At 40.6% G+C, this 23930-nt stretch overlaps 2 protein-coding genes across 7 annotated transcripts in view; one reads left to right on the top strand and one right to left on the bottom strand.

The window, feature by feature from the left end:
* The window catches only part of LOC121718789 (zinc finger protein 708-like), a 712111-nt gene that overhangs the window by 390793 nt on the left and 297388 nt on the right, over positions 1-23930 (top strand). Inside the window, exons 12-15 of one of the 4 annotated variants that reach the window (XM_042103952.1) lie at positions 108-1979; positions 4675-4767; positions 5238-5375; positions 5656-7193. The exons of 1 other annotated variant lie outside the window; for it this stretch is intronic. In XM_042103952.1, coding sequence (XP_041959886.1) covers positions 108-1979; positions 4675-4767; positions 5238-5375; positions 5656-6644 — 3092 coding nt within the window. In that variant the 3' untranslated portion in view covers positions 6645-7193. Of the gene's footprint in view, positions 1-107; positions 1980-4674; positions 4768-5237; positions 5376-5655; positions 7194-23930 lie in introns of those variants that run through there. 2 more of the 4 variants (XM_042103953.1, XM_042103962.1) reach the window with 2 other exon arrangements.
* The window catches only part of LOC121718798 (gastrula zinc finger protein XlCGF57.1-like), a 102084-nt gene that overhangs the window by 68295 nt on the left and 9859 nt on the right, over positions 1-23930 (bottom strand). Inside the window, exons 6-10 of one of the 3 annotated variants that reach the window (XM_042104009.1) lie at positions 23296-23764; positions 22045-22196; positions 13488-13956; positions 12750-12907; positions 2084-2092 (exon numbers count right to left, since the gene is read on the bottom strand). In XM_042104009.1, the coding sequence (XP_041959943.1) occupies positions 2084-2092; positions 12750-12907; positions 13488-13956; positions 22045-22196; positions 23296-23764 (1257 nt within the window). Of the gene's footprint in view, positions 1-2083; positions 2093-11121; positions 12309-12507; positions 12908-13487; positions 13957-20171; positions 20848-22044; positions 22197-23295; positions 23765-23930 lie in introns of those variants that run through there. The other 2 variants (XM_042104010.1, XM_042104014.1) reach the window with 2 other exon arrangements.

Genomic DNA, 23930 nt, shown 5'->3' with positions numbered 1-23930 from the left:
CGAGAGGATTAATATTTTCAACAGTAATATTCTTATTTTTCTCATAGGTATGTAAACTTTGTTGGGTGGATGTTGACGGTGTGAATTAAATGTGTTTACTCTTCCAGGTGTATCTGAACACCCATACATAACGAAACAGAAAGTCGACGGACAGAATGACGAACTCATCCTGCAACTCAGCGGAAGGCTGCACCACTGCACCGTCTGCAGGAAGAGTTTCAAGGCCCTGACGGAACTCGAGCAACACCAGCAAACACACACTCTTGGTGTGAACGAACAGCAGAACACTGGCGGCAAAAAGACTCATTTCTGTGGTCACTGTGGGAGAGTATTTAAAAGGCCTTCGATTCTGAAACAGCACCTTTTGACACACACTGGAGAGAAGCCCCATCAATGTGTCCAATGTGGAAAAGCTTTTTCACAAGCTTCTAATCTTAAAACCCATATGCTAATACACACTGGAGAGAAGACTCATGAATGTGTACAGCGTGGAAAAGAATGTAAAGGTCCCACACATCTTAAGAACCAGGTGGATGAAAACGAGAGTACTGGCAAAAAACATTACCAGTGTGGAAAAGCCTTTACTGCTGCCGCATATCTTCAAAAGCTTACGCACACTGGAGTGAGGCCTCATAAATGTGACCAGTGTGGAAAAGCCTTTTCACAATTATCACACCTTAAATCCCATATTCTATCTCACACTGGAGAGAGGCCTCATAAATGTGATCAGTGTGGAAAAGCATTTTCTCAATTATCACATCTTAAAACCCATATAGTAACACACACTGGAGTGAGGCCTCATAAATGTGACCAGTGTGGAAAAGCATTTTCTCAATTATCACATCTTAAAACCCATATAGTAACACACACTGGAGAGAGGCCTCATAAATGTGACCAGTGTGGGAGAGCATTTTCTCAATTATCACATCTTAAATCCCATATTCTAAGTCACACAGGAGAGAGGCCTCATAAATGTGACCAGTGTGGGAGAGCATTTTCACGAATTTCAATTCTTAATTACCATATGCTAACTCACACTCGCAAAAAGTCTCATAGTGGAGAGAAGCCTCATAAATGTGCCCAGTGTGGAAAAGCTTTTTCACAAATTTTACATCTTCGATCGCATATGCATTTTCACACTCGCAAAAAGACTTATCAGTGTACACAGTGTGAAAAAGCATTTATAGCAGCCTTGTATCTTCAACAGCACATGCTTACACACACTGGAGAAAAGCCTCACAAATGTGACCAGTGTGGAAAAGCTTTTGCACAAATGTCAAATCTTCGACGCCACAGGCTTGAACACGCTGGCCAGAAGCATCATCGATGTGATGAGTGCGGAAAAGCATTTTCACGAGTTACAGCTCTGAAATCTCACATGCGATCACACACTGGAGAGGCGCCTCATCATTGCGGCCATTGTGGAAAATATTTTCGACAACTTTCAAATCTTAAAACTCACATGCTAATTCACACTGGAGAGAAACCTCATGAATGTGCCGAGTGTGGAAAAGCGTTTAGAACGTCCGCTCACCTCCTGGGCCACATGGTGGTTCACTCTGGAGAGAGGCCTCACGTGTGTTCCGAGTGTGGAAAGGCCTTTAGTTACATTTCAGGTCTTAAAGCACACATGCTAACAATGCACACAGCTAAAGGACAGCGTCACCGTAATACTGAGACAGACTTGGCAGGTCCTGGTCGGTCCGGGGAGAACATGGATCTACCTTTGAGCTCCGGCTGTGTTGAAACTGAACCAGTTGACCCAAGACCGCTAGTGAAAGAAGATACAAATGAGGAGGAACGTGGTCATGTGACTGGTTATGGTCGTGTGATTGCTCAAGATGATGAAGAAAAGCCCTTTGCAGAGCTTCACTGTAGAACTGAAACAGACGCCGCAGACTCTAACGATGAATCACTGCAGACAACAGTGAAGATTGAAATGAAGAAAGAAGAGGATGAGCAAGATTATCTGCTGGAAAGTAAGTCCTCTCAGATCCCCCTTTTAGATGTGAATCCTTTGTTTTAAAGAAAAACAGTATGTTATCCATATCAACCACAGGAAACAGTGTTTGTTGCACCTGAAGCAAAGTTTCATTTCCCAATATCAGCTCCTCACAATGCAAAAACTTCTAATATAATCAAGTGTTATTCTTATATTGATAATCTTATATATAAAATGTAGTTGGTATTGTAAACCCAGAACTTTCTCATAAAATCATTTGATTTATTGATGTTCTCTTTGAGCAAGCGTTTCTTTCACAATTTTCGAGTCCACCATCTTTCTCAGTAGATGACTTGATGGATCATTTTAACCTGTTGAGTGAATTATTTACCTACTTCCTTCTAGAATTCCACGCAAATGATTTATTTGATTATTAAGTGATGATGCAATAATAGGGTAATAAATCTTTTTCTGGGTCCAACGGCTTTCAAAGCCGCTTGGTTTTCTCCATAGACAGTAAAATAAACTTTTTTTTTTTTTCCGCTAGTCATTGTAGCCTTTAAGAAAATTGTCATCCTACTACTCACTTGTTGCCTCAACCTAATAAAATCCTATTTTTCGCAAAGCCTGCACGTAACCCTTGATTGCATCATCTGGCTGCATAGCTAAAGTTAACCGGTTTTGTTTTACTCTCAATAAAACGGAGGTGATGGTGACAAGGTTTATAAGTTGCAAAAACTGTCTTTCTACTTCCTCTGCATTAAGATAACATACGGAATGTTAAAACGGAAGCCTTGTGGGGCCAACTATGATGCTGATAATGGAACTCTCTTAAAAGGGTCTATACCTATGGATGATAAGCACAAATATAACTCAAGAAAGTCACTAGAAAACAGAAAGAGTCATGGAAAATAGTAAATAAATAAATAAATGAATGTTTTTCCTTAAAATACAGGGGTCATAAGTTATTTCATGGATCCAGTTGCTCTTGGGTGCTCCTTGTTGGTGCCCCCCCCCCCCAATCCCAATCCTCCCCCACCTTTCTTATGCAGCCCTTGCCACTTAATCTACTAAACCCCTCTTCTACTGCACCCCCCCCCCCCCCATAAATGCACAAATAGGCTGACACCAGACATAATTTTACTGCATTTCTTCCAGTCTTCTTCCAGTAACTATATGCATGTGACAATAAACTTCCTTGTATCCTTGTATCCTTCATCTTGATAAAGTTCCCTTGGCCTTTGGAATTAAAATAGCCCCACATCATCACATACCCTTCACCATACGTAGAGATTTGCATGGTTTTATTTTTATGCTCATTGAGCTCAATGCAAATCAAATCAGCTAATAGGCTAATTGAAATATTTTTTTTTACTTAAGGCATGAAGATCAATTTCCAAAAGATGATTTTTATATTCCTCTTTTTAGTCAACTTTAGCAGAGGTGCCAATAATTCTGAAGGATACTGTAGATGGTGATCTAAATTTTAGCAGTCACATAAAAGCAGTCACAAAATCAGCTTTCTATCATCTTAAAAACATTACCAAACATTGTCCAAAGAGGATCTTAAAAAACTCGTCCCGCCTTCATCTCTAATAGAATTGATTATTGCACTGTGCTTTTTACAGGACTTCCCAAAAAGACCATCAAAGAACTTCAACTGATACAGAATGCTCCAGCCAGAGTTGTTACTAAAACAAAAAGAACGGTCACCCCAATCCTGAAGTCCTGGCTCCCAATTTATTTATTTATTTATTTAGAATTTATTTAAAGCTGCTAGTTTTCAGTCACTGAAAGCAGTGGGGCCAAATTATTTATATGACATGTTCTAAAAATATTCACAACTAAGGTACGTCAGATCAGGGGTTCCCAATCTTTGGATATTTGGATGTCACAAAACGTTGGCGACCCCAATCATTCGCAACATGTTGAGAGAGAGTGCATCTCATCTCTGCTATAGCATCCAGTTGAAGAGCGGTATTTTCCCCAAATGTCCTAGCAAGCTAATTTAACTCGTCTGGTTGTTTTGCTACTTTGTTTGGAACGTTGATCAAGCATTATGACACATGATCTCATAGATGTCTAAGTTTATTTTACATAGCTACTTATGTAATAGCTATTTTAATGTATATCGTTTTATGTAATCAATGTAAGATACCCAGTATCTCAGACGACCTCATTTGAATTTAAAGCGACCCCACACGGGGTCCCGACCTCAAGGTTGGGAAACGATGCCTTAGATCACAGCATCTATTACTGAAACCTACTGTCAGAACAAAACAGGGTGAAGCAGCCGTTTGCCACTATGCCGCTCATCTCTCCACAAATTTTACGGATGTAACGATCAATTATTGTACAAAAGTCGAATAAGTGAAATCAAAAGCAGATTGCACCCTATTCTGTTTAAAAATTGCATTGCGATTCACTTTTTGTATCTCAACCGGTTGTAATACTCACACATTTGTTCAGATTTTTAGCCAATTCATAGTGCATTGTTACATCCCTAATAGACTTTCAGTTATTCTGTTTGTCGAGGTCAACGAGCACTGTCAGTATGGAAAAAAGTGCCTTACAAAAGTGCCGGCAATTGAACCCACAACTTGTTCAGGCTATATGCTTTTTCAGGCTGTATATGCCAGCTTCTGTTGTTCAGGCTGTATGCTTTTTCAGGCTGTATATGCCAACCCTTATGCTACCACCACCCATTTTCATGCCTGTTCTACATCACCTAGGCTACAAGGACAGTGGCACACCACAAGGACAGCGAGGGAAGAAGGAGGAAATGGAGACGCAGACCAACAGAGATGCACATCAGCCGGAGACCAGTAAGAGACCACGCACACACACACGCACGCACGCGCACGCACGCGCACACGCACATACACACGCACACACACACGCACGCATACGCACATACGCACGCACACACGCACACACACGCACCCGCACACACACGCACACACGCACACGCACGCACGCACCAATCCCTAACTGTTTTAATAGGGCTGAACCTATGAACTGCATTACTCATGTTGTGTCATAGCAGAGTCCTCTACCACACCAGCATTTCAAACTAAATAGTGCAGAAAAGCTTAGATGTCACGCTATGAATGCAAATCAAAGTGTTTCCACTGATTATTTAAAAAGGGCATGCATATGGGCATGCATAAGGGCATGCCATTTTCATAAAAATGTTAAAACACTTCTTTCTTTGATTCAGTGTTTCTACTACATTGTCTTACAACCTTTAGACACGCAGTTTACACATAATTTGAACATATTCTTTTTTGTGCAGGTGCAGGCGATCGGTGTTCCTCTTTGCTTCGAAAAGGCACAGAAACGGAAACGGGTGTCACAGAAACACTCCAGACTGCAGCGAAGACCGAAGTGAAGAAAGAAGAGGATGAGCAAGAGCACGGTTACCTGCTGGGAAGTAAGTCACTTCACACAGAGCTAAACAGACCAGTATGTTGCACCGTGTTCTGTCTCTAGAGGGCGCTAAAAACACAGACGGAGCAACCAGCTGCCATTCATATTTTTTATGGCCTTTTATACACAGCAGCCACAACTGCTTATCTAAACAAGTTGAACCAAGTCTTATTAATCTTAAATTGAAGGGAAAAAATATACTTTTAGCATAAAAAGACGTGTTTATTTTTGTTGCGTTGCAACTGCCGGTCTGTCATTCTAAATTTCTATGGTAACTCTTCCAGGTGTATCAGAACACCCTGATACGATGCAACAGAAGATCCATGGAGACAACGATGAGCTCAACCTGCAGCTCAAAGGAAGGATGCACCACTGCAGGAAGAGTTTTATGACCCAGATAGAACTTGAGCAACACCAACAACAAAAACACTCTGTTGGTGTGAACGAGGAAGAGAACTCTCGCATAAAGCCACATGAGTGTATCTTATGTGGAAAAGCTTTTGCTTACAGTACGGCTCTTGAAGCCCATATGCTTACTCACACTAGAGAGAGGCCTCACAAATGTACTCAGTGTGGAAAAGGTTTTTCACAACTTTCGCGTCTTAATAGCCATAATATACGTCACTTGGGAAAGAGGCCGTACACATGCGTACAGTGTGGAAAATCTTTTGCACAACTTACACATCTTCAAACCCATATGCTGGTACATACTGGAGAGAGGCCTCATAAATGTACCCATTGTGGAAAAGCATTTCAACAACGCTCATATCTTAATACCCACATGAAAACTCACACCGGAGAGAGGCATCATAAATGTGCCCAGTGTGGAAAGGCTTTCTTACAATCGTCACACCTCAAAACCCACATGCTTACACACACTGGAGAGAAGCATCACAAATGTGACCAGTGTGGAAAAGCTTTTTTACAAAAGACTCATCTTAAAACCCATATTTTTCTAACTCACACTGACAAGAAGCCTCACAAATCACATGAACGTCACATGCCAGTTCACTCTGAAGAGAAGTGTCACATGTGCGCTAAGTGCGGAAAGGTTTTTAGCTCCGTTTCAAGTCTTGAAGTGCATCAACTATCAATACACATGCCCGAAGAGAAGTGCCATACATGTTTAGAGTGTGGGAAAGCATTCACACAGTCCAAAAACCTGAGACAGCACATACTTACACATTCTGGAGAGAAGCCTCATAAATGTTCCGAGTGCGGACAAGGTTTTGCACTCATTTCCGACGTTAAACTCCATATGCTTACGCACTGAAGAGAAGCCTCATTTCCGACGTTAAACTCCATATGCTTACGCACTGAAGAAAAGCCTCATTTCCGACGTTAAACTCCATATGCTTACACACTGAAGAGAAGCCTCATAAATGTTGCCAGTTGGGATGTACCTAAATACCGTATACATACTCATATTTTGGGAACATGGTTAATTACTCTGGTCCAGACTCTGAACAGTTTAATAACAACCAAAAACACATTTACATTGAAAAGGAACCGTATGTAAGAAATGTATTTCAATTAATCATAAAATGGCCCTGATATGTCGCTAGACATTAAAGGTGCCATGTGTAATGTCCGCCAAAAAATTAATTCATACTCCACAGGGTTAGGTGCCTTGAAGTTGACGGTCACCACGCTGCCTTAAAGTCGATGGTGGGCTTGAAACACCATCCAGTGTGGTACTCATCCAGGCTTAGAAAACAGTGGCATGCAATTTTCCACCCATATCAGCCTCTCTCTCAATTTTCCTTATTATTTTCAATGCTATGGACCCTGCCTGTGAGCCTGCAATAAATATTTAGTTGAATTGATTGTGAAGTGTCATTATTTTCATTGTTGATGTTTGTTGTTATTACCATTATGCTTGTTTTCTTTTTCATCTTTATATGTAGTGTTCATATTTTGAAACAATAGCACGCACCCTTTGCACGGATATTCTGTGAGCACATCAAAATGGTTAGACAAAGTAGCCTATATAAAATTGAGGCAGGTTCTGGTAGTGCCAATTGTTCAAAAATAACAGCAATGTAGAAGCTTCAAAAATATACAATATTGCAAGTAAGTTTGCCTATGTCAGTAATAGGCCGAGGTTTGTTGAATTTGGAAGAGGAGATTGTAGCCCTCCTTTGCACAAAAGGCTGACAAATAGAGGAAGGCTAAGAATTTCTAGGAACGCCTACAGAGCCAGGTGTACCAAACAATATTAGCAGATAGGACTCAACACAGTAGTTTATCTTTGGAAGGGCAGTAAACCACTTCCTTTTAATATAAAAGATGTATGTAATTAAACTATGAAAATAAATAATTAAAGCAAAAATAAAAAGTATTACCCGGGTAACAAAATAATAAACAAAATGGTAAAAAGATATCTAAATTCCAAATGTACAGATTAAAGAGTAAATCTACAGTTCAAAGGTTCTAATTCTACAGTTCAAAGATCAAAGGTTACTTATTCTACAGATCAATGTTCAAAGAGTCTTCTTTCTTCGCATGCAATTCTTCACAGGTTCATGGGAGGCTCGCCATCAAACTCAATCAAATCCATGTAAAAGATAAAAAACCTGACCAATGCGGGATCAAGCGTTGTATATGGGCGAAGACAGGTCGCCGGGTTGCTCAGACAGAGGTCAAAGTACCAAATAAATAATGGTGGTCGAGGTAAATGTAGTGGCTTTCACCACCTCGACTGTCTTCTGTATCGTTCAAGGAAGAAGTGGGCTCCGGTTCTAACGTCTCGCATAAGACTCACGTGATAATATTTTCTAAGAAATCTAGTCTAAGAAATAAATTTCTAAAAAAATGTTTAAAATATTAAAACTAATTCTAATATGGACATTTGTCGTTTATCTAGTTGCAGATAAATTTTAGAAGTGTTTTTTGCAGTCCTTCTACCTGCTCTGATGTCATGCCTATTCACTACTGTTTAACAGGCTGACTAACCAGGGTTACAAGATGCAAGGGTTAAGCAAGCATACAGAGCAAAGGGACAGTGAACAGGAGTGTAGGCTAGTTCAGTGGTTCCCAACCTGGGGTCCGCAGACCCCACTAGGGGTCACCAGAGATTGCAGGGGATCTGCACAATGCTGCCTGGGCTGAGGATGTAACGTTACCAAAATTATATTTGCGTTCATAGTGGCATTGGCAATGCATAAGCCAGTTTATACGGTGTATAGAGATGCATTGTAAATATTAATAATAGGCAACATTTGAGCATTAAATATTTGAATATAATTTGATTATTAAAAATAATAATGAATGAAATTCAAATTGGGTTATGGAGGAAGATTGACAGCCCTATTGTAAGGTTACCAAAAGTATATTTGCGCACATTAAATGCATAAAATCCCAATAACACACCCAATTGGATAATCAAAATTCTGAATAATCCAAATTAAAACATTTATGTTCCACATTTAAATTAATGTAGCTTGTTATTACCTCTGACTTCTGAACTTATAAGTTTGTAATTAATCACTTAATTCTTTTTTGTGTGTGTGTATGCGGGTAGGAGTTCGGGTAGGGGGCCCTGACTTGTCTTAGACACAGGCAAGGGGGCCTTCAAGGAAAAAAAGGGAAACACTGGGCTAGTTCATGAGGGGGGTGGAGAGGGGGAAAGGGGGAGGAGGTGGAGGAGAGAAGAGAGGGAGGTAGAAAAAAGGAAGAGAGAGGAGGTAGAGAAGAGAGGAGTAGGTAGAGAAGAGAGGGAGGTGGAGAGGAGGAGGTAGAGGAGGGAAGAGAGGAGTAGGTAGAGAAGAGAGGGAGGTGGAGAGGAGGAGGTAGAGGAGGGAAGAGAGAGGAGGTAGAGAAGAGAGGGAGGTGGAGAGGAGGTAGAGAAGAGAGGGAGGTAGAGAAGGGAAGAGAGAGGAGGTAGAGAAGAGAGGGAGGTAGAGAGGAGGAGGTAGAGAAGAGAAGAGAGGAGGAGAGAAAAGAGGAGTAGGTAGAGAAGAGAGGGAGGTGGAGAGGAGGAGGTAGAGGAGGGAAGAGAGGAGGAGAGAAGAGAGGGAGGTAGAGAAGGGAAGAGAGGAGGAGGTAGAGGAGGGAAGAGAGAGGAGGAGAGAAGAGAGGGAGGTAGAGAAGGGAAGGGGGGGAGGAGGTGGAGAGTGTGGTTTTTAAGCGTGATGCCAGTGGGTGAGATGCTAATGGTCTAATCTGACCGTCCATGATCTATGCTGGGCTGGAGCTAAAAGTGGTATCGCCAGACTCAGAGAACGGCTGAGCTGGAGAAAGGTAAAACTCGAGAAAAAACAGTTTGACTTGAGGGGAGGTGGAAAATTTAGCGTATTTCTCCAAATGGTGGCTTAACCCTTTAAGTTGAGATCGTATGGAACACAGATGGTACCATTCACCATATGGCATCTACAGTACTTGATTTGTTTGTTCTGACCATTGTTTTTAAATAGCAGTCTCTCTTGTCTTCATGTACCCAAACACCATTTATTTAATATGGAAATATTTTCAGCATTGGAATTTCCTGCAGAAGAACAAGGAACACCATCACATAATTTAATGTGTGTGTTCATTTCAAAAGAAAACTACAGAATTAAATTAATTTAAAACTAGGCTCAATATAGTAAACCACACCCTGATTAAGGGACCTTGGGGTTGCTAGGTTGTAGAGCAGCAGAGTGCAAGTGAAGTCCCACCCACTGATCTGTAATAGGTCTGTAGCAAGAGTGGGTTCCACCCCCTGGAAAAATGAGGAACTGCTTAGAATGAAAAATGATAATTTTTACATTATTCTAAGCAGGAACTGCTACACCTCTACCTCTACTGGTCACGCCTACAGCGAATGTATAATGCACCTATGCTGGTGTGAAATCTCTGATAGTTTGATGGGAACATGACTCAGAGCAGCCTAGAGACGATTATATTCTCTTCACTCAGAGAACCGAGGTTACAAAGTAACGTTTCACGAACATTCTAATCACATATGTATGACTGTACTCCTTAAATGCACCAAGTTAAATTAATGACAAGTTCAATTTAAAGAGATGGTGGTAATGGCGGACCACAAGTGGCACGCCACCGGCAGCATACCACCAGCGGTCCGCTATCTGCCAATCTGATCGATCGATCATTGATCATAATCTCCAAGGTGCATAATCAGGAGCACCATAGTGCCCCAAGCAAACTTTTTACAAATATTTACTCGATGGTTCGAGTATTAGTGTACTATAGTATATGTACCTTACTATGCACAGAGAATCACAGGCTCAGTCCCTGCCTCAGTCATTGCAAGTGCCTCATGATTAATCACCCACTATGTGGGTACCGTTTTTAGAATTGATTTAGATTGTTATTTAGTATAATTTGTATTTTAGTATATTCTTTATTTTCTACTGTCCTTATTGCATAGTTGTGTTTTTTTATATTATATACTTTTAATGACTTTTTCTGCTGTTAGTGAATGTGTGTGATGTCTGTATGCTACTGAGACCTTGAATTTCCCCTTGGGGATCAATAAAGTATCTATCTATCTATTGTTGGCTACCGTATGCATTTATATCACAAATGTACACACTGTATAATCCATATGAAGCATTTTAATTTGCAAACTAGAAATAATTCATCATGAATAAATCCTTAATACCATAAAACAACTAAACAACTGTAACATACAGTTAATCCCAAAGTCATAGGCCTAGATTGATTTAATGATTTTCTCATAACAAATGTTTTCCCTTGCCCAATATGTTTTTGACTGCCATACGCCAAAAGGTTGTAAGAAAATGTGGTAAAAATATGGACTCAAAAACAAGTATTTTTAATCTTTTACATTTTTATGAAAAATATCCTGTCCAAAATTATTTGTACCCTTTTTTAAACAATGGAAACATTTATTTACTTATTTATTTACTAGCACAGGGCTCTACATGGGTCTTATAGCTCTCCCATGCCTCTGGAAAGCACTTTTCTAGCAGCAATCCAGGTATTGAGGCAGGAATGTTTTTTGGCCATCACTCAGGTCTTGTAGTCCATTTTTTCAAGGATTCAGGTCTGGACTTCGACTGGGCCACTCCTAAGTGTTGATATTGTACTCTGTTAACCATTGCACCATTTGCCTTGTTTGTTTGAATCCAGAGGGATATTTTAAACATAACAATGGTGTTCAAACCATAATTCCTGCAAGCTTTTCCACACTGTTTACATGCATTAGGCTACTCTCCAGTGTGTATTAGCATGTGGGCTGTAAGATACGAAATACGTGTAAATCCTTTCCCACACTCGCTGCAGTTATGAGGCTTTTTTCCCGTGTGTGTTCGCATATGGGTTTTAAGATTCGGAATTTGTGAAAAAGCTTTTCCACACTGGCCACATATGTGAGGTTTCTCTCCACTGTGCGTCATCATGTGGGATTTAAGATGTGACGCGATTATAAAAGCTTTCCCACACTGGATACATTTATGAGGCCTCTCTCCAGTGTGAATCAGACTATGCACTTTAAGAGCTGAAAGATATGGAAAAGCTTTTCCACACTGGACACATTTATGAGGCATTTCTCCAGTGTGTTTTCGCATATGGGTTTTAAGATTCGGAAGTTGGGAAAATGCTTTTCCACAGTGAATACATTTATGAGATTTCTCTCCAGTGTGTATTAATATATGGGTTTTAAGGTGACCCATTAGTGAAAATGCTTTTCCACAATGAACACATTTATGAGGCTTCTCTCCAGTATGTACTAGCATATGGGTTTTTAGATGTGAAACTTTTGAAAAAACTTTTCCACAATGAACACATTCATGTTGTTTTTTGCGAGTACTCTGCCTTGGATTAACACCAAGAGAGTGTGTTTGCTGGTGTTTCTCAAGTTCTCTCAGGGTCGTGAAGCTCTTCTTGCAGACTGTGCAGTAGCGCAGCCTTCCTTTGAGTTGCAGTTTATCATTCTGTCCATGGATCTTCTGTTGTGGGTGTTCTGATTCACCTGGAAGAGTTACAAGGTGGATTTAGAATGACAGATAGATGTTCTATTATGACAGACACAAGTGGGTGTTCTAATACACCTGGAAGAGTTAAAGCATGTTCTGACAGGATCCAAGCAAGCAACTGTCTCGTAGCATTCAATGTTATCACTGTCTAGACTAGGGTTGTGCCGATGGACGATATCATCGCAAAATACTTACTTCCCAGCAGATAATCGTGTTCTTGTTCATCATCTTCTTCAATCTTCACTTCAATCTCCGCGGTTGTCTGTTGTGTTTCATTGCAGGTAACGCTGGACTCTGCAAAGTCCCAGTGAAGCTGCAGTGCAAAGGGCTTTTCGTCTTCATCTGGACATGAAATCATATGACCATATTCCTCCTCTTTCATGTCTTCTTCTTTCACCATCATACTGAGCTGGTCAATTTGCTGCGTTTCAGTAATGTTACACTCCATCATTGGTCTCTTGTCAGCAGGCTTGCAATCCTCCAGAGGTGTGGGTGTTGCTCCAGGCTCTGAAGGCTCGTTCTGACCCACGTGTAGAGAGGCGGTCTGCCGGTCTGAGAGCGTGTCGGCCATTTTGTACGCTGGTTTACCTGGCAGCTAGAGCATTTGACATAGAATACAAAACAACAGAATTATGTTCTACAACTAGAATAATAGAACATGTTTAATTAGAATATTATCCTGGCTAAAGCACAAATGTTGCATAATGCATTGTGATGAGATCACATTTACAACTTCTGGTTGCCAGACCGCTGCACTATCTGCTGCAAAATATTATTTGGTCACCACTAGTATCTGAAATTTCTTTATCTATCTATCGATCGATCGATCTATCTATCAAAACAATACCTAGAAAACGCTTTGATAGTAAACTGCATTTTGGTACAAGATATATACAGCAAGAACAGACAACATTGTCTTCAGCAATGTGGAGAAATCTTATGAAAAGTGTCAGCCCCTAAGACTGTGCCCATTGCTCAAGCGTATAGTAATCTAATGTTAAATTATCAGTGTAATGAGATTCAAAAACAAGATACAACACAATGTATAAAGGAACAAAGTTTACTTACACAATTAATCGGATGGATTAGGCCAATAATTAGTAAGGAACAAAAATATTTAACCGTAATTTCCTGTTAAATTAAAAAAGAGATATACAGCTATATACAAAACTCACCAGTTTCTTAGTGTAGTGTCTGGTGTTTTTCTGGTCCACGGTTGTGCGTCCTCTGACCGAAAGGTTATGGCGCTTCAGGAATCGGTCCAGCCAGCCAGCACTCGCAGTAAAACTCTCCCCATCCATGCAGCCACTCCCTGTTGCATACAATTCTTTTGCCTTGGTCCTGATCATTTTATGTGAGAGTCTGAGATGCTTTGTGTGCATGCTGTGGATCCACTTGGACACGGCCAGCTCCAGTTCTTCACTGGCCTTCTTCCTCCCTCCGCCTCGCAGTCTGGCCCTTTTGCAGTCCTCCTCAGACAGACGTTCCAGTTCAGTTTTAACTTTGCGCCATTCTCGCACCCTCTTTGGATCAACCGAGAAATGTCTTGCCGCTGCTTCTCCCGAATTTTGTTCGGCAAATTTGACAACGGTCAGCTTAAATGCCAAATCATACTTCTTTCTCATTGTCGTCATGGTGGTAGGCCTGTTGAGAGAAAAGCATTTTTAAAAACTGAAGACTAAACAAAGAACGTTTGTGAACCTCTTTGTTGTGTTGCCAGCATAATACAAGCAAGTAGCCTAACCTACCCTTGACATTACATCAGGGCTCTACACTAACATGGAGCAAAGACAAAAATGTGGGCGCAGAGTCAGTTCCGTACTTAATTTACACATAATCTAACATTACACAGCAGCTAACAGATAAACATGCCAGTGCACCAATTGCCAAGATTAAAAATGACTGACGACATTTACAGGAAACAAGATTTTAAAAAATATTAGTGCCTACTTTATTTTCAGTCTGTTCTATTTTTCTACATTTTGTTCATATAAAATAGTATAAAGCATAGCCATATTTGCATTTAGCCTGTATATCAAGTATCCTGCCAAATGTAGGCTAATTTATTTATTTGTGAATCCATCTGTAGCTAATCCAGATATGCCCATGTTGACCTATCTGACTGCATATATGCCTAATACTACTACTAAAACAGTCAATTTTCTCTTTCACAAAACCCAACATAGTCTAATTAAGGATATTTATTTTTATTTGAAATATTTGCGTAGATGGGGACAGTAGGCAAATGTTAGGCCTAGTTAGAGTGCATGAAAATGCACTCTACTGCTATCCGAATTCTTCTTATTTTTCTGTGATTAATGTGGATTCAACCATTTAACGTAGAACCTTTATTCAAACTACATAGGTCTTACTTAGGACAGGTGTGCAATGTATTTGTCATCTTTGTAACTTTTATACTTTGTAAACTATTAATTAAAAACTACTGAAAATGTCCCCATAGACTTAACATTGGCCTTTATGACATCATAATAGGGCCATTAAGCAATTAGACTCATATGCCAGGTGTTTAGGCCAACTGCAGCAACTGTCTGTCTCAAGCTTTCAGCATAAAATCTGTCTCTCTTAACCCATTTACTCCTAATATGCCTGCTAAAAACGCCTATAGAATCCTATGGCATTCTAGACTAAATAACCTCATTTCCTGAGGGTTTTCTGAAAAAATACTAAGAATTGTCAACGTCTACCAAAACCTTAATATCTAAGTCTCTGTACACCTAGAAACATGAAATAAAAAAGCATGCGGCGCTATGCAGCAACCAGCGGGAGAGTCAACGCTGCGCTATGCAGCAACAGGCGGGAGATAGAATGTTGCGTCGTGCAGCATCCAGCACGAATGGGATAAAGGTGCGCTAGGCCAGTGTTTCCCAACCTTTTTTCCTTGAAGGCCCCCTTGCCTGTGTCTAAGACAAGCCAGGGCCCCCTACCCGAACTCCTTCCCGCATACACACACAAAAAGAATAAAGTGATTAATTACAAACTTATAAGTTCAGAGATAAAAATAGCTACATGAATTTAAATGTGGAACAAAAATATGTTTTAATTTGGATTATACAGAATTTTGGGTGTGTTATTGGGATTTTATACATTTAATGTGCACAAATATAATTTTGGTAACCTTACAATAGGGCTGTCAATCTTCTTCCATAACCCAATTTGAATTTACTATGCATCTCTATACACTGTACTCTATAAACTGGCTTATGCATTGCCAATGCCACTATAAACGTGTGTTTGACTCTTGAACAAAAGCTCAGTCTACCAACAATATTTGTGCAACTTGAGTGGTTTCAATTTCTTTTGTGCAGACTCGCACACACACTGAATGAAAGCCCATACCACTACCACTTTATTGAATGCCTATGTTTGATGACTCCAAATGAGCAAGTATTTCCTGATTGAGGAAAAGGTTGCTTTCTTTTATTCTATCGGCCTACGATACCATGAACCATCATGCCTATCAAAAAAGTGACAAAAGCATCGGCCATAGCCGAGAGGAGGGAGGCAAAAACCTAATTCTTGCCTGCTTTAGCTGTGCGGTTCCTCGTCCTCGGACTGTTTACCTACCTAGCTTGTGCAGATGTGCACTCAGGCTGCTTGCTGCTACATATTCTGCAGATTACGACATCATTAGGCTAATTGTTATTTTTCCGTTTTCTGATGGAAATCCAAAAACGTTCCACACATCGCTGAAATGGTCAGGAGTGGTGATCTCTGTGGGTGCATCGCTTCTGCCATATTTAGATTGTGCATTAGACGTGACAAAAGCATTTTGTTTTCACATATTCGCTAAAGTTAGCCAACACACAAAAAAAAAAAACCTCCCCAAAACACCACATTCTTCGAATAGTAATTTCCAAAATTTGAATAGTAGGCCTATCGTTTTTTTTAAATATTTGATTTATATTCGAGTTTAGAAATTCGTTCCAACAGCCCTACAACAACCCAGGGAACATTGTGCGGACCCCCTGCTATCTCTGGTGACTCCTAGTGGGGTCCGCGGACCCCAGGTTGGGAACCACTGCTCTAAGCGATGCCACAGGTTTTTTAGGCTAAAACATTTTCTGTCACTTACTGCAAACATCGCCTAATCAACCGCTAGCTGTCTGTGTCCTGAGTACACTGTAAAAAAAAAAACACCGCGATCTCTGGACAGCCCAGGCTCCAACAAAGGCAACAAAAACAACCTGGGCAAACCATAACCATAACATAACAAACTGTTCCAACAAATCACAGACGAGATGCGCGTTGAGGAGAGTTTCAATTGCAAGGGAGCAGCACAGGAGAGAGGGGGGAGGAAATAGCGAGCTAGCTCTCCGTTTTTTTTGAAAGTCAACATTAGTGATTGTTACCCAGCATCGCTTAGAGCACCTTTAAGACTACAGATCCTGTTCAACTGCTTCCTCTGCCCACAGCTGTTTCAAAATAAAAGTCCAATTAAATCCTATAAGTTGTCAACTGTCAGTCAACTATGAATGCCCATCAACTGTATCCTCTGCCTACAACTGTTTCAAAATAAGTCCTCACTAGCTAGTTAGCATTGTTAACATTTTTAACAAAACTGCTAGAAAACATTGGCTAAGTAACTTGGTTAACATTGTGCTAAAACACATTAGCTAAGTAACATGGTTAACATAATTAACATAACTACTAGAAAAAATTAGTTAAGTAACACGGTTAACCATTCCAATGACTTCGAAGCTGTTAAGTGAAGGTAAATTAAGCTAAAAAACCTGCATAGTTCGCCTTTAACATAATTAACATTGTTAATATAGTTAGCATAACTGCTAGGAAACATTGGACCATTCCAACTGTCAGTTATCATCAACTATATATACAGAGCCATTAAACTATTTGTCCATCAACATTAGGCCTTTTCACACAGAGATCACGCTAAATTTGCGGGAAGAGGGGACGTCTTTTTGCCGTTTTTTTGTGTCTGAAAGCGAGGTGAAAATTTGCCGGACTGCTGATCTGTTCACATGATGCGGCATTTTGGGGAGCCATGAGGCAGGATCAGCTATAGTAAATTAAATTGTGACATGCAACAGGGGGCGTGTAGAGTGATAGTCGTAGGCCTTATGTGCGTGGGCCTTTAGATACAGCAGGAGTGTTATTTCAAAAACCATGGCGGGAGAACCGACTGCACTTTGGTTAGCTTGCATTTGCTTTGCTGTTGCTGTTAGAATGTTAAATTCTTGCGATAGATGTCTTCAGACAATAAAACGTAATTTGGAAGGGAAATTGAAGAGAAGAGTTGCCCCTTGCCTTGGCCGAACAATGTACTGTGCGTACAATTTATTCATGAAATCGTTCAATATTACAACAATAAAAATAGCTTGTGTACGGTCTTAATTGAAACATGCTTCGCGCACAAATGATAGCCTAGGGCAAAGAGAATGGACTTCTCAACATAAGGATACATTAGATGATGATTAGTGTAAACTTTGTCACACGACGTGATAAGCAGTTCTTTAAAAACGCAACGTTCCATTTAGTCATAAATCATTCAAGCGTAGGCCTAGTGCTCATCATGAAAAGAAAACAGCAGCTTAATATTTTTCAGGTGTTTAGTAGGCCTAGGCGCACTGTTAGTTATGCCGAAGCCAGTGAGATTATTAGGCATTGCATCCTGTCACTCAACATCGCAGTTCGGGTTGATAAGATTCAGTTAATGCAAGTATGGATTGTCTCAAAGTTTGGGACAACCAAACAGCAGTGTAGGCAAAGCAAATCCTAATTGTTAGGTTACCATAGCTGTCTTTTCTCTAGGCCTGGGCCTATCGGAAATCACGACATAAGCACATTGGTTTCTTTTTTCTTTTCTTTCTTGTTCGCGTGTTGGGTAGTAAAGCGATAATGCATTTAAAGCAGTACATCATGTGAGCCAGAGCCGATATGGCCAGAGCTGCTGCTCTGTAAAGGTATTTCTGTCCCACCCAAATTTGCTGAACTACTTGCGAAGTAGCCTATTCATCACAGACATCATATGTATCACACGAAAGAGCTTTTTCTCAGCCTTTAAACAATGTTAGTGGTTAGTTGTTGTGGTAAACGGTTCGCGAGAAAAGTAACTTTAATTTAATCATATTTTTTTGCGCCCGTCTCCCTACCCATTCATCTTGGTGGAATACTTCGCGAACTTTCCCTCAACACATGACAAACCATACATCAGAATAAACAGCAGACCTTACCGAACATAAAGGTGTAAAGCATTCCCCTGCACAGTTAGCTATTCCAGAGTAATCCGGTTTTAAATTTGCAACAATGTCTTTATGCATGTCTCCAACTTTGCGGTTCCTAATGCGTTTCAATTGTTCAATAAGTCTACATGATTTTATAACAGGCCAAATACAAAATAAATGTTAAAAATATCGCCTAGATAAGCATTACAATCAGAGGATATACATATAGGGCAGACAGACGCTCATGAATTCATGCTTTGTTTTATCGCTGGATTTTAAGATAGCACATTATGTCAATCTATAAATTCACAAGTCTCCAGTCATTCAATGCCTGCTACAGTTGACTGTAGCTTGGAATGCAATCAGTTGCCATAATAGGCTGTCTCTGCCATTGCTGCTTTTGATCAGTTAGATTTATTTGCAATCTCCTGTGGTGGGCTGGACATAGCATTGAAATGCCCGCCCAGATTCCCCTTTCCGCCTTGACCCATTCACACTGGTGGCGGAACGAAAAAACTCGGCAAAATGTCTAGGGGCCTTAGTAGTAAATTTGGCGAGACACTTTGTCCCGCCGTTCCGCCTCGGTGTATGTAAAAGGAACAGTCGTTCTGCGATTCTGGTACACGAAATCGCGGCGATTTTGCCAGTGTGAAAGGGCCTATTCATTAAACTATCTGCCAATCAACAACCATTAAACTATGTCTATCAACACGCATTAAACTATTAGTCTATCAACTTAAACTATCTACATTCAATTTTTAAACTTTCAACATTCATTAAACTATGTGTATAAACATCCATTAAACTAACTGTCTATCAACAACGTTTAAACTATCTACATTCAACTTTTAAACTGTCTACTTTTAAACTATCAACTTTTATTAAGCTATGCAACCACCAAGTCTTGGCTGGCTAGTCTAACTTTCCGCTTTTTCTGCACACTCTTGAATTTGATTGAAGCAACTACTAGCGAGTCACAACGCGAAACTACTAATGTTGATGGGGGGTGTAATTTTTATGCTGCATTCGCGATGTGATTGTATGGTTCGCACCAGTAATGTTTCTCGATGTTGCGGTGTGTTTTGTAGACAAACATTGACATGGTTAGAAGTCATTCGCACCAGAGCCCCTAAATATTTTTTTGCACTCGCACGCAATCATTTTTACACACATGTGCGTGTGAAATGGGCACACTGTAGAGCCCTGTATATGTATATATATATTTTGTCTAATGCAAATTTGAAACAAAACGGGATTAATTAAACATTGCAGGACATAGCATAGGCCTAGTTAATATATAAAAAAGTTTAAACAATTTGGAACTGGCTTTCACCTCCGCAGTCATCTAATCAGAACTTTAGCGTGCTCAATCTGCATCATAGAACTGGCTTAAACAGGCGGTCTGACGCAGTCATCTAATCATAATTTTAGCGTGCTCAATCTGCACCATAGAACTCGCTTAAAGGAGAATTCCGGTGTGATATTGACCTAAAGTGTGTTGAAACATGATACAGAGTGTGAACGTATGTCTCATAGCCCATCTCGGCTTGTCCCCTGCACTCCAAAATCTGGCGCTAGTTAGCCAATGCTACCAACAGCTTTTTCAATGGTGGTGCTTCGGCATCGGGCTAGCAATGTGTAGCGGGAGCTAGGGGTTACTCCGCTACTAAAGTGTGTGCGTGTGTGTGTGTGTGTGTGTGTGTGTGTGTGTATTAATGTTCAGTCTACTGCCCGGGTGAGGCACTTACCTTAACAAATCACCAGCACTATGAACTAGGTGAGTATATATTATAATATAGCAATAGTAGCTATAATAAATAATAACAAGCAATTTGAATATAGATAAATGAGTATTTAATATATTAGAATGTCTATATTTAATCTAATAAGCTAATAGAATTAATTAGATAAATCATAAAACACCAAAACAGTGGCCTAATGCCCAATCACTCTCTCATTCACACATCCTACTAGGCTACAACTTAAAACAGACTTAAACATTTACAACAAAACACTTTAAACATTACAGCAGAATCGTCCTATTAGGCTACACTCTCTTCCGGAGTGTGTAAAAGTTCGTATTGTAATCCAACCTGTTTGGATGTGTGAGTTCAAGTCCGTAGCGCTAGGTGGCAGTAGCGTTAACGCATCCGTCCGTATGTGAAGGTAAACAAACTGTTCAGTCTTTCGTGCGTACGTGATGATAATTGGAACTCAGTAGCGTAAAGCAGAGAGGGCGATGGGTCACTCGCAGACGTCAGGGATGGATGGCAGGGGAGAGAAGCCACGACTCCTGTGGTTGCCAGGGGATACGGTGGGACTCTTCCGATTCCTTAGGTGGGCTAGTTAGCCAGGCGCCTCGACGTGAACGATAAACTGTAGCTTACTCTCCAGAAAATTAAATTGATCCGTAGCCTACCGAGGTTAGTCCTTGTCACGTAGCTCTTATATAGGCCTAAATAGCCTATGCAGCTTAATACAAGTTCTCGCCGATGTCCACTGTAACGTTAGCGCTCGGCTATGCGGGACCCAGCTGATCAATGTAGCTACAACAGTAACTTTGTTACAGACACTGAACACTAATCACGGTCGGAAAATAAACAAACGTAGTCTGTAGCCTACTATTCCGCTCTACCAGCTAGAACTAAGCTTACTACCAATATTGTTTACACTAATTTTCCTCCCTGTCCTTCGTTTAGCTTTGTCTTGTCCGTCTGTCTTTTTTTTACCGTTATCTTCTTCTCGCGAACCCAACTCAGTTACCCCTAAGATTCTGTCATGAGCGAGCACTTATAAAAGAGCGCTTGTAATGGCCCCCATTACAAATGCAAATAAATCACTGTTTTACACCATTTACGAGGCTCAGTGTATCTCCACACTTCATTGGTAGACTTCCGAGGGCCCTGGCAAAAATAATTCTGTGGAAATGCATGGATTCCAGTTTCTTCCAGTAGCAGCAACTGGAATCCATGCATTTCCACGGAATAATTTTTGGAATCTGATCCCTTATCATACCTGTTCATTCTTACTCATCACTCGACTTATCGTGACTAAATTCAAGATGGCTGCAAACGCTAAACTTCGTGAAGATACTGTCTGTATAAATCATCTTGTAAGTAAACTACCAGTGCTTTTTCAAAGTTCTCAATGTCTCGTTTTAAATGTCAGGGCCCTCGGAAGTCTACCAATGAAGTGTGGAGATACATTGAGCCTCGTAAATGGTGTAAAACAGTGATTTATTTGCATGGCTAGCCCGATGCCCGAAGCACCACCATTGAAAAAGCTGTTGGTAGCATCGGCTAACTAGCGCCAGATTTTGGAGTGCAGGGGACAAGCCGAGATGGGCTATGAGACATACGTTCACACTCGGTATCATGTTTCAACACACTTTAGGTCTATATCACACCGGAATTCTCCTTTAAACAGACGGTCTGACACAGTCATCTAATCATAATTTTAGCGTGCTTAATCTGCACCATAGAACTGGCTTAAACAGACGGTCTGACGGTCCTGCCAGTTATGTATTCACCTGCTGCCTGATGTGCTCTCTGTCTGCTGTCTAGTTGTCCATTCAGGCTCTGAAGGCTCGTTCTGATCCCCGTGTAGAGAGGTGGTCTGCCGGTCTGAGAGCGAGTCGGCCATTTTGTCCGCTGGTTTACCTGGGAGCTCCACTATCGGACCCTGGAGCATTTGAAATAGAATACAAAACAACGTTCAAACAATGTTCTACAACCCAAATAATAGAACATGTTTAAATAGAATATCATCCCATGACAAGATATATACAGCAAGAACAGAAAACATTGGCTTAAGCAATGTGGAGAAATCTTATGCCCCTAATGCGTCTTGCATACTCGACGTTCCTGACCAGTAGCGCGACAATGTGGCGTCAAAATGACTTAGATCTCTCCTCTGCCGCACCAGGATTTTGGCCTGGTAGCGCACCACTTTTTTTTTCAGCTGAGCGTGCCAAACCGGAAACCGGAATATGGACTAGTTCGAAGGCAAGCGAGAGTTGCAGTTCAGAGGACTGTTTTGTTACAGTCGTGAATTAATAGTTTGGTGGATAAGTTAACAAAGTTACCAGCGAGTGTCGCAACACATGGAATTAAGGAAAAGATTTGGAAAAGATTTATTTTCAACCAAAGGATATCTACTAAGACCTGAACAAAATCTCTTTCCACTTTAGGAAATTATAAACTCAGCCAGCTGCTAGCTAGCTAGCTAAAATGTTTAAATTATTAAAATTTCCCTCAGGATGACTAAAGTATCTATCTATCTGCACACACCTTGGAAACTAGATGGTAATGATGATGGATGGTAGTTGTGAATAGCAGCAACCGAAGTCTGAAGTACCATCACAGAAGCTAGCAAGTGTTTTTTACTGCAGCTTCTTCTACTGTGTAACATGGGGAGCGATAGCCTTTTCACAACAGCGACGCCTCTGTTCAGGAGAATATTGCAACTAGTGTCGTGACCACCACACGCGAGTATATATGGTTACAGCGCTCCCGTGACATCACATTGTTGCGCTACAGGTCGGGAATGGCGAGTATCTAGAAGCCTTAAGACTATAATCTAATGTTGAATATCAGTGTAATGAGATTCAAAAACGTACCTCAAAGACAACACAATGTATAAAGGAACAAAGTTTAAAAGTACACAATTATTTGGGATGGATTAGACAAATAATTAGTAAGGAACAACAATATTTTCTACCGCAATTTCCTGTTAAATTAAATACATAGAGATATATATGACTGTATGTGACAAAATTCACCAGTTTCTTAGTGGAGTGCCTGGCGTCTTTCTGGTCCACGGTTGTGAGTCCTCTGACCGAAGGGGCGTGGCGCTTCAAGAATCTGTGCAGCCAGCCAGCACTCGCAGCAAAACTCTCCCCATCCATGCAGTCACTCACTGTTGCATACAATTCTTTTGCCTTGGTCCTGATCATTTTATGTGTGACTCGGAGATGCTTTGCGTGCATGCTGTGGATCCACTCGGACACGGCCAGCTCCAGTTCTTCACTGGCCTTCTTCCTCCCTCCGCCTCGCAGTCTGGCCCTTTTGCAGTCCTCCTCAGACAGACGTTCCAGTTCAGTTTTAATTTTACGCCATTTATTCACCTTCGTTGGATGAACCGAGAAATGTCTTCCCGCTGCTTCTCCCGAATTCTGTTCGGCAAATTTGACAACGGTCAGCTTAAATGCCAAATCGTACTTCTTTCTTTTTGTCGTCATGGTGGTAGGCCTGTTCAGAGAAAAGCATTTAAAAAAAACTGAAGACTAAACAAAGAACGTTCGTGAACCTCTTTGTTGTGTTGCCAGCATAATAAAAGCAAGTAGCCTCTTATCCTTGACATTACATGATAAAATACTTTGTCTAATGAGCAAATTTGAAACAAAATGGGATTAAT

The sequence above is a fragment of the Alosa sapidissima genome, chromosome 9, assembly GCF_018492685.1.
Source record: "Alosa sapidissima isolate fAloSap1 chromosome 9, fAloSap1.pri, whole genome shotgun sequence".
Classification (NCBI taxonomy): Eukaryota; Metazoa; Chordata; class Actinopteri; order Clupeiformes; family Clupeidae; genus Alosa; species Alosa sapidissima.
The sequence above is the reverse complement of the archived record's forward strand: the minus strand, read 5'-3'. Positions and strand labels throughout refer to the sequence as shown.